This window comes from Pelodiscus sinensis, chromosome 1 (genome assembly GCF_049634645.1).
Source record: "Pelodiscus sinensis isolate JC-2024 chromosome 1, ASM4963464v1, whole genome shotgun sequence".
NCBI lineage: Eukaryota > Metazoa > Chordata > Testudines > Trionychidae > Pelodiscus > Pelodiscus sinensis.
Genome location: NC_134711.1, coordinates 7036756 through 7053288, shown reverse-complemented (window position 1 = coordinate 7053288; position 16533 = coordinate 7036756). Strand labels below are relative to the sequence as shown.

The following is a 16533-nucleotide window of genomic DNA, read 5'->3' as shown; positions in this document are numbered from 1 at the left end:
GGGGAGAGAGCCCAGATCGGGCTGAGAACCATCATGAAATGGGACGATCTGAGTGTGAGGGGTCTGGAGGGCAAGTGGGTATGTTCACTTAATACCCCAACATCTTCCGTGGCCCCAGGGACCCCCCTGTGGGTGATGGACACCCTAAAACCACCCCCAGGCTCCAGATGTGGCCTCACCAGAGCCAACGTGGCTGCTATGCTATGGTTGAACTGCGAGGGTTGTGTAGGGGCTGTGCAGCGTGACAAGTCCTAGCCTGTGTCCCCAGCACTCCTCCTTTGTCACAGCTAGGAAATCAGCCCTGACGCCCCTTTAATGACTGTAACTGCGTAACGGGATCGGCTCCGACAATGAAAAGTTCCCTGCAATGACCAACGTTCCTCCTTTCTCTGCACTGGCACGAGGAGAGTCCCTGTCCTGGAAGTGGAGAGACAGGTCCCGCCAAGCTGGGGGGAGTTTACCCAGCACTAAACCAACACACCGATGCTTAATGAACAGGCTGGAGTCCCTTGCCGATTCCCCATTTGATTTCTGCTTGGAGAAACAAACACAGAAAGGCTGAGCGCCGGCTTGCCAGAGCTCCTGAAAAATGAGCAAAGCCCAGGTCTGAGCAAGGAGAGGGCCCCGAAGGGGAAATTTGACCCAGAGGAGCTGCCCTCTGGATCTGTTTCCAGGGGGAATTGGTTCTCTCCAAATTGCCCAGCCAAATGCAAAGAAACCCTCCAAGGCTTTTAGGCAAAGGATCCCAGTGCTCCGAGGTCAGGGTACAAACCTCTCTCGGTGTAACTAAGTATTCCCCAGGACTGCGTTGGCAGCTATGGCACTCTCTCCTCTCTCCCTCAGAGGGGAGGATGGAGAGAGGCAAAGTCTCTCATACGAAGTGCAGGGGGGGAAAACAGCCTTTCCAAGTCTCTGTTGCTGTGTCAAATTCACCGCCGGCTCCCAGCTTGGCTCGCAAGGGAGGGCAGACGGGACAGGCAGGAGCTGGAGTTCTCTTTGTGGTCTGCTGGTATCTGGGCTGAACACCAAGCGTGTGCAGCGGCAGCCAAGCCCCCAGCAGGGGTAAATCAAACCTGCTCCGACGACTGTTGCTTTACATCAGCTGGGGAACTCACCCCGTCAGGGTGCCCTTTATTTTTACCTTGCTGGACCCTCATGGCACCTAGACGCCACAGGGATGGGCACGTTCCAAGTCAGACAGAGCCACTGCATACTCTGTGCCTGAGCCGCCGACAGCGGTGACGGGGGCGAGAGGGCAATCGCCCCGGGGCCCAGGGTATTAAAAGGGCCTGGGCTTCCCGGCTGCTAGCATGGCAACAGCAACAGTGGTTTAAATCGCTGCTGGAGCCTTGTGCGGCGCGGTCCAGGCAGCACCGCGGGCTGGCTGGGACAGGCGCAGCACAATCTCTGCATGATGCTGGAGGCGTGTTGCCCTAGTCCCGCCTCCCCTGCCTGAGGCCCCGCCCCTTTTGGGGGCGGAGCTGGGCCTCCCCAACATCGTGCATGGCCCAGCGACGTCTGTCACCAGTCCCGCTCTGTGCCCACTGACACAAGAGTAACTGGATTAGGGATTGTTATTCGGTTGCCGGGGAGTCAGACACCAAGGGCACAGGGGGAACAGCAGAGCAGGACTTCGATGTGTCGATGGGGGTCCGCGTCCAGCCCCAGACTCTGGGCGTGGGTACACTCGACGATGGACTTCACCACCGTTGCATTTCCGCCGGGAGGGTTGTAAACCCCCCGAGCCCGGTCTACACTGCAGCTTCCACCGCTGCCAGGGCTGCCCCGGGAGGTTCTGAAATCTGCCCCACCACCCTGCCGCCGGATGTGGCCCATGCACTAGGCGAGTCTCTCCCTCGGGCAGTGACGACGGCCCCGCTTCATGTCCCTCGTCCCCAGGATGCTGCACACACTCCGGGGGCCAGAGAGCAGCAGGCCAAGCGCCCTCTCCAATCAGGAGCAGGCGCACAAAGCTAGCTGCCGTGCCCCACTGCGCAGCGCTACATGTTCCCGTCCAGGCAATGCTCACAACGCACGGATGTGCGTTAGGTGCCTGCAACTCAGTGAGCAGTGCTGCAAACTGCCCGCCCTGCCTTGGGGAAGGGGCCAATTTCCATTTTCGTGGGTGGACTATGAAACCCCCCCATCCGTGGCCTCTGAAATGAGACCACCTATGGGGGGAAGGAATACCGAATGGAGGATACCGGGATTAGCAGCTGCACAGCTGAGCCAGATCTGCGGCAGCTTTGAGGAGTCAGCCATGCGATGCGGTTGCAAGCAAAGCACACGCCGCCTGGGGCTGCCTTCACAGAGGCGTAGCGTGCAAGTTACAGCCCAGGCTCTCGCTAAACTATTCGTTCGCATTGCCAGAAGCCACCGTTCCTTCTCTGGCACGTTGTCCAAGCCTGCATCCCTTCCCTCTTGACTACTATAACCTCCTGCATCCCGGCCTCCCCTCTGCTCCCCTCCCTTGCAGTGCAGCTGACCTGAACCGGGGCTCCTAGCGCCACCTTCCTCTCCCATCACGCTGGTCACATTGTCTCGCCACCCTTCAGAATCCTCTGCTGTCTCCTAAATTCCAGCTGCTCCCCTTCCAGGCCTGCTCCTCAGGTGCATCAACACTGCAGTCCTAGCTCGAAATGAGCTACGCAATTGGAACTGTGCCAGTTGCGTACCTTATTTTGAGCTTATTTTGAAAAAGTCCTACTTCAAAATTCCAAGACAGACCACTTTTCCTACAAGTCCCTCAATCCTCGTGGAATGAGGTTTACCGGGACGGCAGAACAACGCGCCTGTTATTTCGATTACCTTTTCGAAATAACGGGCACGCTGTCAAAACGCAGAAAAGGCTATTTCAGGATGCCAGAAGTATCCAAAATAGTGCACAGTGTAGACCGACCCTAGGGTCTGTGTAGTCAGCGCCAAATTGCGAAATAGACTCGCTCGAAATAAGGTAGGCAATAGGCGTATGCAATTGGTTAGTGCCACAGTGTAGACACACCCCTAATGTCTTCTCACTCCCTTCCGCGCTCTCTCCACCTACCTCCCAATCATTGCTCTTTACCCTCCCTTAGCGTCACAGCTTCTCTCCAGGCTTCCCCTAACAGCGGGAACCATCTCTTCTCTCTTGCCCAGGAAGAGCCCCTTCTCCTCCTTTGAGCCCTTTGAAGCTCGCCTCTCTAAAGTCCCTCCGCCCTTCTCCAGCATAATACCTTGGTGGCTAGCAGCCTGGTCAGGTAGATCTCAGACACCATCTTGCTGCCCCGGTCGCCCTCTTTTTGGTCTCCGTGCTCATGGTTCTTGACTAGATGCCACATCTTGACTCCGCTCTCCAGATCAGGCGTGATCATGGGGGTGCGGGAGCGCAGGCTGTCCGGGCTGCCCGTGTAGCGGATCATATTCTCTGGAACACAAAGCCACAGCTCGCACAAGATACAATCCTCCCCCTTCAAGAAGAGGCGGCCCCAGGAGAGCCGATGTGTTTTCCCAGGGAAATACTCTGTGGTTGTTTCTGCTTTAAAAATACAGACCCGCATCTCCCGCCATGGCTGCCTCAGCTGCACCTGTTAACAGTTGCACAGGTCTAGGTGTTCAGAGGCAAAGCAGGCCCCGAGCAGATACACAGGAAAACTTGCCTACAGTCGTTCAGTCGGGCTGGGGAAGAGTCTCCAAGGGAAAGGCTGGAGGCCTCATTCCCCGGCACAACAGCACAACTGCTGCCAGGCTGGGCAAGACACGAGGCCGTTTAGAAAAAGGGATGCTCAGCTCCCACGACGGCACACAAGTTGTTGCTGGGTCAGGGCAGGCAGCTGCTGCTGGAAACAGGGTCCTGCCAGAGCGGGATCCTGAAAACCCGCAGCTCCACTTGGCTGCAGCAGAAACCGCAGGCGACGAGCAGCCATCTGGACGAGGCCCACGGGGCTTCATACTCCAAGGGCTTCATACCCTGCGTGCTGGGCTTGGGACACAGCCATTTGCTCCCCTCTTCCCTGAAGCCACCCCACTCACTCCCTACCCCTGGGTCATTCCCTCCTCCAAAGGGTGCTGCTCAGCTCATTGCAGGCAGCACCACGAGTCCCCAGACCTGCGCCTGCGGATGGCATGACACCCCATTGAAGGCCACCTTTACTCTCCAAAGATACTGCTTCCCATCTCCCAGGCCCAGAGTGACAGTCCAGGCAATCCCCCTGACCCTCCCGCAATGCTACAAGTGGACTGTATTTCAACTGTAATTAACACAGGGTCTGACGCAGCCTCATTAATGCATTACCAGCCTCCCTGTATTAATTACTGGCTGGAGTATCCATGGTCACCCCAGCTAATGCTCCTTTTGCTGCAATTAACAATCACTTCTGATCCACCACACTCCCCCCCCCTCCCCAGCCCTTCTCCTCAAAACCCCTAGCACAGAACTCCGGAACTATAACAATGAAACTAGCCCAAAATCCGTCTTTGCAAAGGTCGCCGTGTCCTTCCCTAATTGCAACGATGCTGCAAAGAGCATGAATATTAATAAGGCTTGGTGCACTGCTCATGTCCTTGGAGTAAGGGGAAACAGGCTCCTCTGGACATTGAGTAACTGTGTTTCCCCCAAGCTACAAGAAGATGAGAAGGATCAGACTTACTTTCATATATTTAAAATAAAAAGTGGAGGAGGCAGCTGGCTCGAGGGAGGGCTGGTTTGTATCACTCTCCCGCAGCAGCCTGGCAACTCATTTCCCTCTAACCCTCACTCCCGGGTGTTCTTCTCCGGTCGGAAGTCCAACCGATGGGCAGCCAAGCACCAGGGTGGATACGCTGGCGGTTGAGCTGGGTTTCATGACTCAGGAAAGCTACGGTCTATTCTGGGCTTTGCAGGAGAATTTCCATGTGACTCACTTTACCTCGTCTATCGCTCGCCTCAGTTTCCCCCTGTGTAAAAGGGTCCTAATGGGACCTGGGCTGCTCAGTAAAGCGCTTTGAGGGCGAATGCGCTAGAGAAGTGCTAACTTTTACTGCTCTTGGTGTTATCTCACCCAGGCCGCAGTCCCATAGACTCTGCTACTCAGAAGGACTTCACCTTTGGACTGTCTGACACTTTTCATCTGCACTTCATAGAATCATAGAATCCCAGGGCTGGAAGAGACCTCAGGAGTCATCGAGTCCAGCCCCCTGCCCAAAGCAGGACCAACCCCAACTAAATCAACGCAGCCAGGGCTTTGTCAAGCCGAGACTTAAACACCTCTAGGGATGGAGATTCCGTCCCCTCCCTAGATAACCCATCCCAGTGCTTCCCCACCCTCCTAGGGAAATAGTTTTTCCTAATATCCAACCTAGACCTCCCCCATCACAACTTGAGCCTATTGCTCCTTGTTCTGCCATCCACCAGTACTGAGAACAGCCTCTCTCCATCCTCTTTGGAACCTCCCTTCAGGGAGTTGAAGGCTGCTCTCAAATCCCCCCTCACTCTTCTCTTCTGCAGAACTACACAAGCCCAAATCCCTCAGTCGCTCCTCACAGGTCATGTGCTCCGGCCCCCTCATCATTTTGGTCGCTTTCCGCTGGACCCCCTCCAATGCGTCCACATCCTTCCTATAGTGGGAGGGGGGGGGTCAGAATTGGACACATGTGACCTCACCAGAGCTGAATAAAGAGGAATAATCACTTCCCTAGATCTTCTGGCAATGCTCCTCCTAATGCAACCTAATATGCCATTAGCCTTCTTGGCTACAAGGGCGCACTGTTGACTTATTGGGCAACTGCTGGTTAGCTGTCACAGGCTGTTCTCTTTGCAGGTGTTCCGCATGCACCCAGCATCTCCCCACCAGCGTGGCCACCAATATCGCCCCTCCACTGGCATCTCTAGCATGCCTCAGCAAACAGGCCCTTACCATACTTGCTAGCTGAGGTCCTGGAGACCGTGGAGTTGTTGACAGCATTGTAGGCAGTGACCTGCTTGGACACCAGCGCTACCACGGACCCATCTGGCACCTGCAAAGGAAAGCGAATGGACCAATAAACCTCCCGGAGCCGTCCCAAAAGCATGCACAGGAACATAAAGGAAACCCAGCCAGTGAAACCGGAGCGACCAATGACTATCACGATTGGAGGGATCTCATCATTAGCTGTCTTTGGGCCCACCCCTGGAAACCCTTCTGCATGGGGGTGGGGACAAACGCTGCTCTCAGCACCCCAGTGCAGTTCTGGAATCACTCTCCTCAAGTCAATGGGCTTATTTTTAACAAGGGAGACTCTGGCCCATTGATCCAGAACTCACAGCTACCAATGGGAGCCCGTCCCTTGACTGCGAGGAGCTTTGGATCACGTCTTGAACGGGGGACTCTCACGAGCACGGATTTGTAGGACAAGGACATGGAATTCAGTCCAGGGCCGTGCCTTTGTACATATCTATACAGTGCCCATGCAATGGGCTTATCTTTAACACGCAGGAAAGTGCCATTTCTTCCGATCGTTCAATAGAATGGGACAGTGGTGGCCCAAAGGTCCATGACATGAATTCTTCTAGCCAGCGAGGGTCTCAAGTGTCTGAAATAGGGGGCAGCTAGAGCTGGCGAGCCAAGCTCTAGACACATCAGGTTCTGAGGTTCACAGAATCTCAGCAGTTGTTCTCACCAGGCTCCACTAGTGGGAATTTAATGAGAGCAGCGGATCTTGCAAGTTTTCTATCCTTTGGGGCTGAAATCTGATTGCAGCCTCATCTAAGGGGGGGGGGGGGGCGTGGAGAACAGGTCCCCTTGAGGTGATGTATCCAAACCAGGAATAGTGATGGGTTAGGAGTTGGGAATTCAAATCTTTCTACGTTTCCAGGGGGTTGGATCTGAGCTTCTGATTCAGGCTATCTTCATGGGAAAAAGAAAGATTCAGCGCAGAAAAAGAAGCTGGTCTTCACAGAGACAGTAAATTCACAAGGGTGGTTTGGCACCGAGACCTATAAGAACATAAGAACGGCCATACTGGGTCAGATCAAAGGTCCATCTAGCCCAGGATTCTGTCTGCCGTCAGTGGCCAATGCCAGATGCCCCAGAAGGAGGGAAAACAACAGGGAATCGTCCGTGATCCTCCTCCTGTCACCCATTTACAGACAATCAGAGGCTAGGGATACCATTTCTACCCATCCTGGCTAATAGTCAGTGATGGACCTAACCTCCATGAATCTGTCTAGCTCTTTTTTGAACCCTGTTAAAGTCCTAGTCTTTACCACACCTTCTGGCTAGGAGTTCCACAGGCTGGCTGTGCGCTGAGTGAAGAAAAACTTCCTTCTGTTTGTTTTAAACCTGCTGCCTATTCATTTCATTTGGTGACCCCTAGTTCTTATCTTGTGAGAATAAGTAAATAACTTTTCCTTAATCACTTTTTTCACACCAGTTATGATTTTATAGACCTCGATCATATCCCCCCTTAGTCTCCTCTTTTCTAAGATGAAAAGTCCAAGCCTTTTTAATCTCTCTTCATATGGGACCCGTTCCAAACCCCTCATCATTTTTGTTGCCCTTTTCTGAACCTTTTCCAATGCCAAGATATCTTTTTTGAGATGAGGTGACCACATCTGCATGCAGTATTGAAGATATGGGCATACCATGGTTTTATACAGAGGCAAAAAGATATTCCCTGTCTTAGTCTCTATCCCTTTTTTAATGATTCTAACATTCTCTTGGTTTTGACTGCCGCTGAACACTGAGTGGATATTTGCAGCGAACTATCCACAATGACTCCAAGATCTCTCTCTTGAGTAGTTGTAGCTAAATTAGTCCCCATTATATAGTAGAGTTGGGGTTATGTTTTCCAATGTGCATTACTTTACATTTATCAACATTCAATTTCATTTGCCACTTGGTTGCCCAATCACTTCCTTGGGTGAGAACTTTTTGAAGCTCTTCACAGTCTGCTTTGGTCTTAACTATCTTGGGGGCTACGTCTAGACTGGCATGATTTTCCGCAAATGCTTTTAACGGAAAAGGTTTCCGTTAAAAGCATTTTCGGAACAGAGCATCTAGATTGGCACGGACGCTTTTCCGCAAATCACTTTTTGCAGAAAAGTGTCCATGGCCAATCTAGACGCGCATTTGCGCAAAAAAGCCCCGATCGCCATTTTCACGATTGGGGCTTTTTTGCGGAAAACAAATCTGAGCTGTCTACACTGGCCCTTTTGCGCAAAAGTTTTGCGCAAAAGGGACTTTTGTCCGAATGGGAGCAACATAGTATTTCCGCAAAAAGCACTGATTTCTTACAGTAGGAAGTCGGTGCTTTTGCAGAAATTCAAGCGGCCAGTGTAGACAGCTGGCAAGTTTTTCCGGAAAAGCGGCTGATTTTCTGGAAAAACTGGCCAGTCTAGACACAGCCGAGCACTTTGGAAACAGCTGGGACTCAGTTCCTGGTAGTGCCCCTCACAGACTGAAATTAAGTTACTCTGCCCAGGCCTGACAGCAAATGAGTTGAGTCTGGTGTTCTCTCCCCATCCCCAACACGCCTCGCAGACCACTCTCCATCTCAGTGGGCATCACAGGTACAAGGTGACAAATTGCCTCCTGGCATCAGAGTCGACACACAGATTCCTGCTGTGGCACAGGGCATTGTCACTACTGTCAGAAGGGGGAAATGGGGTGTCTGTAGCTGGCGGGTGGATGCTTCACCACGGCACTGTGCTGCAAAAAGTCCCACCCAGCAGAGCAAAGCAGGGAGAGAGCCTCTTGAAAAGAGACAAACCTTCCGAGCCATTCGCGAGGCGTTTGTGTGGCTCCTTTTCCAAAGCCCGTGAAACAACGAGCAGTTCTGTGCCAGTGGGGAAGCAAAGCTGCGTCAGGAGCATCTTGGAGAAACAGAAGTTCTAGAAAGCGGAAGAAAAGTGCTCCTCCCCCTCCCACTTCCAAATCTGCAAAGAGCCACTTGCTCGGTAATAATAATAATTAGCACTTATGCAGAAGCTTTTCCTCTTTGAAGCACTTTACAGATACTAATTAGCTCTCTCAACACCTGTGTAAGGTCTCTGTGCTATTATCCACATATTGCAGCTGGGAAAGGGCCAGGTTTGTAAATGTATCTAGGCATCTAAAGATGCAGTTTGAGACTGAGGGATGCTCTAGAGCGTGCCGGTACCAAACTCGCGCTGATATCAGATGTTTAACAGGGAGGGCAATTCACCCCTGGAGCAACCGCCCAGGGCTGGGGTGGATTTGTAAAATCAAGCCTGGATGTTTTTCTGAAAGTGCTGCGCTAGCTCAGACAAGGGACGCTCCATGGCCAGGGTTCCACAGGGGATTGCTCTAGGCCATCACAAGCGGCCCTTCGGATTTGGCAGGCTAGGAACTAGGGGCATTTCAAAATCCCACTCGGTACGTCTCTACATCCTTAGGCATCTAAACATCTGGGGCAACCTGGTCCTCCCTGCCATGCCCAGGGAGTCAGTGGCCCTCTGTGGCTCTGCTGAATCCAGCAATTTGCACCAGCTGAGATCTGGCCTACAGCGTGTACCCACTGTAGATCTCAAGGCACCTTCCAACAGTAGGAAAGTACAGCTGTCCACGCTGGTTAGTATCAGTACCCACTCAGAGAAGTGATGCCCTTGGTAGAGACAGTATCAGAGCTAGGACTAGAACCAAGCTCTGGTGCTCTCACCACTAGGCAAAGCTGCTAGTTAGTCCACTGCTCTCCCTCCTCTCATCCCCCTGCTTCTAGACAACAAGCCTCAGTGCCAAGGGCGACTAGTGTCTAAGAGCCTTTGGAGCAATGGCCTTTCCCTCCAGGAGAAAAATGCATCATTCCCCCCGCCCCCAGCTGAAGAGAATTAACTCGTGTCCTTCTCATCTCGGCTTCTGGTCTATTTCTAATCTCTCATTCCCGCTGCCCCTTCCTCTGCGCTGAAGCAGCAACCTCCCATGTCCTTTAAGACCAGTACATCCTCCCCTGTAAGACGCTGGTGGTTTAGCTCTCCCCTTGGCCCCATACCGACTAGCTGACAGGAGGACTTTTATTAGACATCTTTGGACCTATAACTAGGACCTGCAGCATGGACAATGCCAGGACCAGTGGCCTGGGAGAGAGGTACAGGGCCGCATCCTTCCCAGTGATTGGCAGCTGTCAATCTTTGTCCCTGAAAGCAAAGTTGTTTGCTCTTCTCTTGTTCCCCTTTCCGACCCTGATCTGCCCCCTTCCCAGCCAATCCCACAGAACTCTCCCCGAGATTGTTGTGGGGAGGCAGGGTGGGAATCTCACTAAAAGGGGAATCATGGGAGGTGGGTGTTAGAGCTGGCTGTCCACATTTGTTCGGAACGTTTTTTTTGTTAGACAATGCTGATTCGACTATGTTGATTTGTGCGTGTGCGAAACTGCACCCATTTGGATGAAGTTTCTCGCAAAAGCACCTCTCTTCGAAACAAAAGCAAAACTGCTTTGAAAAACGTGGTGTAGGAAAAATCTGAAATTTCATTTGGGGAACAAAAATCATGTTTGATAAATTTTTTTTTTGAGTATTGACTGTATTATTTTTTCTATGTTACTTCAAGAGCCATCAGGACCAGCAGAGAATGCAATCAAGTTCTCCTCTGACATGATACGATAGCAGAAACCGGTTTTGTGGAACGCTCATGTAGTAGTATTTATTTTTGAAAAGCCATTCCGGGCACCTGCTACCCAGTTCCACTTGAATCATCTGATGCTGTTTTCTAGATCAGAGTGTCTCCCGGTTGTGTTGTAGCAAAGCAGTCTGACACTTTGCAGGGGAAGGGGAGGGGGAGGAAAGAACTTATTTACAGTGCGTCATTGCCTGGGATTGCTCTTTGCTTGTTCCAGCCCCAGATCTGACAGGGCTGGCAGGGGAGCAGCAGCTCAGATGATGAGAGCAGAAGTGTAACACTCCTGTGAAGAAAGAGAGAAGGTGCAAAGCGACTGTGTTAGGAGGTGCAAAGAGGCTGTGAGAGGAGACCAGATGGTGCAACCATGAGGGTCTTTGGGTGAGCTCTGTCAGGGGCCAGTAAAGAAGAGGTAGAAGGGTTGGGCAGAGAGGGGGAGGTCTTGGCAGTACCAGTCCAGTTGATTGGCACTGCACCCTGCTAGCAGAGACAGGTAATTTGGCCAGGCTGGTGCCCCTGGCAGAGGTCTCCTGTCCTGTTCCCATTACCTGGTAGTGCACCAGGGTGTTGAGTCTCTTCCAGTCGTTCTCTATCTTGGTGGTGATGTCTTCATCCTGAAGGATCATTCGGGCCCCACTGGCCTGCCGCCACTCTGTAGGGAGAAAGGGCACATTTCACCCAAAGAGACGCCCGGTGCACAGAGAAGCACAAGACCCCCCCCTCCCACAGAGAAGCACAAGACCCCCCCTCCCACAGAGAGGCACACGATCCCCCTCCCACAGAGAGGCACATGACCGCCCTCCCACAGAGAGGCACACGACCCCCCTCCCACAGAGAGGCTCACGACCCCCCTCCCACAGAGAGGCACATGACCGCCCTCCCACAGAGAGGCACGCGACCCCCCTCCCACAGAGAGGCACGTGACCTCCCTCCCACAGAGAGGCACACGACCCCCCTCCCACAGAGAGGCTCACGACCCCCCTCCCACAGAGAGGCACATGACCCCCCTCCCACAGAGAGGCACATGACCGCCACTTCCCACAGAGAGGCACACGACCCCCCACCCACAGAGAGGTACACGACCGCCCTCCCACAGAAAGGCTCACGACCCCCCTCCCACAGAGAGGCACACGACCCCCCCTCCCACAGAGAGGCACACGACACCCTCACACAGAGAAAAAGGCTCACTCCACATACAGGCCCATGCCAGGTAACTACCTGCCAAGCAGGACTGGGGTGAACTTTCAAAGAGTCAGGGAGATGGGTCAGAGAACTGTCCCCACGCACAAGCTACATGGAGCTTGGAGTCAGTTCTTACAGAATCTGAACCGGTTTGCGTGCTCTGGGTAAAACCACAGCTCTGCCACGCCCACTCAACACACACACGCTCCCAAAGACTGAGACGAGGACAGAGCAGCTCCTACCCACTCAGCCTTTGGGGTCAAGCCAGGTAGCTGTTGCCCAGATCCAAGGGCCTCTGAGATTGGTCAGAGAGCCCTAACCTTTTTGGGTTGCGAGGGGGAGCTGATGTGATCAGCTGAGGATGGGGCCCGTGGACTGTCGGCTCTCTGGGTGGAGGCAGCACCGTCCTGTGTGTTTTGCACAGCACCAAGTGGAATGCTGGGCTCAGTATTGGTGCTTGTATGGCACCTTTCACCCAGAGATTGGCATGTAGGGAGGGGAAGACCCATTTTCACTGGAGCACAGGTGGAGACAGAAGTTAAGCTTCGTGCCTTCCAGTCCCACACTCTGATCAGCAGAACACTCTGCCTTCTCCAACACAACCCAATCTGGCCATACGCACTTGCATGGCGATCCTATTTCTAGCCAGCTACAGGAGTCATCTCCTCCAGGCTGTGTCTAGACTGGCAAGTTTTTCCGCAAAATCATCTGATTTTGTGGAAAAACTTGCCAGCTGTCTACACTGGCTGCTTGAATTTCTGCAAGAACATTGACAATCTCATGTAAGATCGTCAGTGTTCTTGTGGAAATACTGTGCTGCTCCTGTTCGGGCAAAAGCCCTCTTGCGCAAATGATTTGCGCAAGAGGGCCAGTGTAGACAGCACAGTACTGTTTTGCGCAAAAAAGCCCCGATGGCTAAAATGGCGATCGGGGCTTTTTTGAGCAAAACCGCATCTAGATTGGCACGGACGCTTTTCTGCAAAAAGTGCTTTTGTGGAAAAGCGTCCTGCCAATCTAGACGCAATTTTCCGAAAATGCTTTTAACGGGAAAGTTTTCCATTAAAAGCATTTCTGGAAAATCATGCCAGTGTAGACGTAACCGCAATGTCTATCATCATGGTATCTAACTGCCGAGTGCTTCAATGATTATGTGGAGCTAGTTTGTCTTTATATTCTGCTGCCTGGGCAGTCCCATCCGGTGGCTTCCTTTGGGAAAATCTTGTGTTGAAATCAGGGTTCATAGATACCGCCCTCTAAATGGGCAGGTCCCAATTTCTCTTAGCTTGAGGTCTTGCGTGCCCTTGCTCTCACCATGGGTGGGAACAGCCTACAGTACCAGAAACATGACCAAAATCATCAAGCTGGAGTTTCACTGGGAGAAATTACAGACAGCCCATAGACGTCTGTGATTTAACCAAAGGCAAAAAGAACCACCCTGAGCCCTACCAAAGCCACATCCCTGCTAGCCCTTCACCACATCCAGGCTCTCAAGTTAATTAAAATGAACCTCTGAATGTGGATCAGCACCTGTCAGCAACTGCCCCGAGACTCCCATACAGCCTCAGAACACAGAGAGGGCAACAATAGGAAAAAGCCACTTTTACCCTCCTTTCCTGACCCATCCACCAAACTCAGGCCCTATCTGTCTAGTGACCTAGCTGTGTAGGAGCTTATGGCACCGAACCATCGCCGTATCGCTGACCGGGGATGCTGCCTTGGGGGCAGGGGAGGGTTAGATGCAGGAGCAGCAGCCCAGCCGATCCCCCACACCTCCCAACCCCCCCCCCCCGCATTCACTGGGGAGTGGCAGTAGTGCTGGTATAGAGCCATGACACCTGGGCGGGGGAGGCGGGGAAGGCGGGGGCTGTCTTTTCAAGCACCATTTCCACCCGTTTGAAGGATCTTTTAACCAGGCCCATTGATTTTACATCTGTCTCTCGGCAGTTTTCTCCCCGGCTAGCCCAATGGGGCTGTGTTTGGGCTCAGGACTCCACCGGGGGATGTTTCAAACCGGGTCCATGCCAGGTTGCCCATTCCACTGAAGATGTGAATCATGAATCCCCTTAGGCAGGATTTCCTGGATTTTTTTTTTCTCTAGCCACGTGCCATGGACGTCAGTAGGCATCTGTGCTGGGACTGAAGAAGGGACCCCAGAATTTGTGTCGGGGCTGAGGAAGAGATGCCAGAATTCAGCCGATGGAGTTTAGTCTGAGGAACGATGCCCTTTACTAATGAACACCTCACAGTTTACCAAACAATGCTCCTTAAATACCTTTTTCCTCTCCGTAAGCACTAACTGGCTTGGCCACTCCCCACAAGGAAAGGGAAGTGGTAGATGGGAGGGAGAAGGACAGGAAGGAGAGAAAGGGGCCCCCTGCATTTACATTCACAGTGAAGAGTGCTGCTTTTCTCCTGTAGGGCTGTTCCTCCACCACCTCTTTCCTCCGATCAGCCCTCTCCTCCTGGCACCGGCACAGAGGAGAGACACACTCCAATCCAATTTGTCACACTTCCACTTCCCAGCGAGCGAGCGAGAGGGAGGTAAAAATCCCATTATCTTTATCTTGCCTTCCAACCGGGAATGGCGCTAAATGCAAACTTAAGAGACAGCTGCTGTGAACTCTTTATATTTCATTCAGCAGAAAGTGTATCCTTTTATTGCAGGCGGGAATTATTTATTAAAAAAAAACTTTCAGTTCCAGGAAAAAGGGAAATTCCACAGACCTTTGATTAGAGGGGTTTATTTGAGCTGCATCCGATACCTGGGTGGGGCTGGTGGACTCCTAGGGAGAAGAGGCCCAGATTCTCGGAGCCCTACCATTTCACCCCATCATTCCCTTCTCCTTCCCTGGAGGTTCTCCGGGGTGCCTGGAGTGGAAGGTGTTAATCCTGCCCAAGGCCCCTTTCACTCTGAGCCTGGTGACCATTAACACCCCTACTCATATATATCCAAGGTATATATTACAGCAAAAACAGTTAGCTGTCAATTGTAGGACCTATGTTAATGAAGCAAATAAGCAGGCTGGAAGTGTCCCATTCATAGCTACTGATGTGAAAATGTGAATATCAAAGGTTGGGGAAATTGGCTTTGTAGTGCGTTAACCAGTTTACTCAAGCATTAACATGGGTCCTACAATTGACAGGTAACTGATTTAGCTGTTATACACTCCTTGGATTCTGTGTTTTTCACTCCAACTCATCTGAAGTGATTTTACCCACGAAAGCTCGTGATCTAATATATATGTGTTAGTCTGTAAGATGCCACAGGAGTGCTCATTGTTTTTAAACAATGGTAGGACCCCCCCCCTCTGCTCCCACAGCTACCCTGCATTTACCACACAAAAGAACTCATTAGCTAGCTTGCTGCTTCCTTCCCTCTGAGCAATGGGTCCCGGCTGTGGACAGAGAGCCCCGCCCAACAGCCCTGGCTATGCAAAACAGTTTTCTCTTCCAAGACCCATGAAGATGAAGGCCAAGAAAGGACCGCTAAGAGCATCTAGGCTTCCTACAAGCACCAGCCAGACACTGCCCCAGAGAGTGGTGCTCCTCGGAGTTTTGTGCTCGCTCCGACTAGAAACATGGGAAGGGCGGCTCCCCCGTGTGTTCCTTTCACTGTCACTGCAGGGCCCCACGTGCCAAGGAGGAACGGGCGTGACTCCCTCTCTCCCACCAAACTCCCCCCAGGAGATACTTCTCCATGCTCATCAGCGGGTGAGCTGAGAGAGCCCGTTGCTTTACTCGTGGCCGGAAACAAGGCTGCCCTTGCTGGTCTCTTCCATCTGCCTCAGAGTGGGAGCTAACCCTGCCCAGTTTGGAGAGGGAGTGAGAAGTGGGGGGCTGGTTCGGGCCTAGCTGATAAAGGCCAAAGCACATTAACTTCAGAACACAGCCCGTTTGTCCCCTAGGTCACGGTTGTCAGAGGTGTTTCCAATCCAGCCACAGCCTCACTTAGTGCTCCAGGCTCTCCTGCCTCATTCTCCTACAAACACTGCCACAGTCCCCCTACCAAACCCCAGCACCTGCTGCACTGCTGACCCTTGGAACCAAACTTCATGTGTCCCCTGGTCCCAGCCCAGCGCACAGCCTGGGTCAATCTGTCCAGCCTCAATCCATCATGCCCCTCATTTCCAGCTGCTGGCTGGCCTCCCTCTCACCCTCACCCAGTCCCTCGCTGACATTCGTCAGCTCCAAAAAAAAAAATAATGTTCAGGTTCATTCTTGCTAATTTATATGATTGGGTTTTTATTGCTGCTGCTTTTGGCAGCCTGTTCCATTATTTTAACCAGCCTTTGTGAGCAAGAATCCTGCTGACAGGCACCCCTCTCCTCCACCTCCACCCCGCTTAACTTCAACCCCCCACCTCTCATTTCTGCCTTCATTATCGTCCTGAATGGTTTCTTGGCTTCAATCCAGTCCCTTTCCTCTTGGCTTCTCATCTGCTTTTGCAGGATTTTATAGACTCCGTCATTTTTCCACTCGAGTCTCTTTCATTTAAGGTCCCAGGGGGAAAATCCTGGCTAGTCTGCTCCCATGATGCAATCCCATTTCTCGTCCCAGGGACCATCACAGTGGACCTGAACAGGACTCGGTAGAGTGCTGGGTCCTATCAGTCTAGGCTCCTGCCAGAACTTCCAGCAAAGAGGAGCTGTATCAGATCTGCTGTGATACCCGACGGCAGAACTCTCCCTTGTCCTGGTGCTTTCTCTTCAGATTGAAGGGAAGGGATGCTTCTGGACCCAGGCTGCGTTTGTGCAGCTGTAACCCACACACCAGTGTGGTTCAATGT

General features: G+C 52.5%; 1 protein-coding gene across 5 annotated transcripts in view; it reads right to left on the bottom strand.

Moving 5' to 3' along the window:
• The window catches only part of PLXNA4 (plexin A4), a 684657-nt gene that overhangs the window by 33654 nt on the left and 634470 nt on the right, over positions 1–16533 (bottom strand). For all 5 annotated transcript variants that reach the window (XM_075925673.1, XM_075925677.1, XM_075925684.1 and 2 more), the window contains 3 exons: positions 11114–11217; positions 5871–5970; positions 3213–3403 (listed from right to left, as the gene is read on the bottom strand). In XM_075925673.1, the coding sequence (XP_075781788.1) occupies positions 3213–3403; positions 5871–5970; positions 11114–11217 (395 nt within the window). The remainder of the gene's footprint in view (positions 1–3212; positions 3404–5870; positions 5971–11113; positions 11218–16533) is intronic.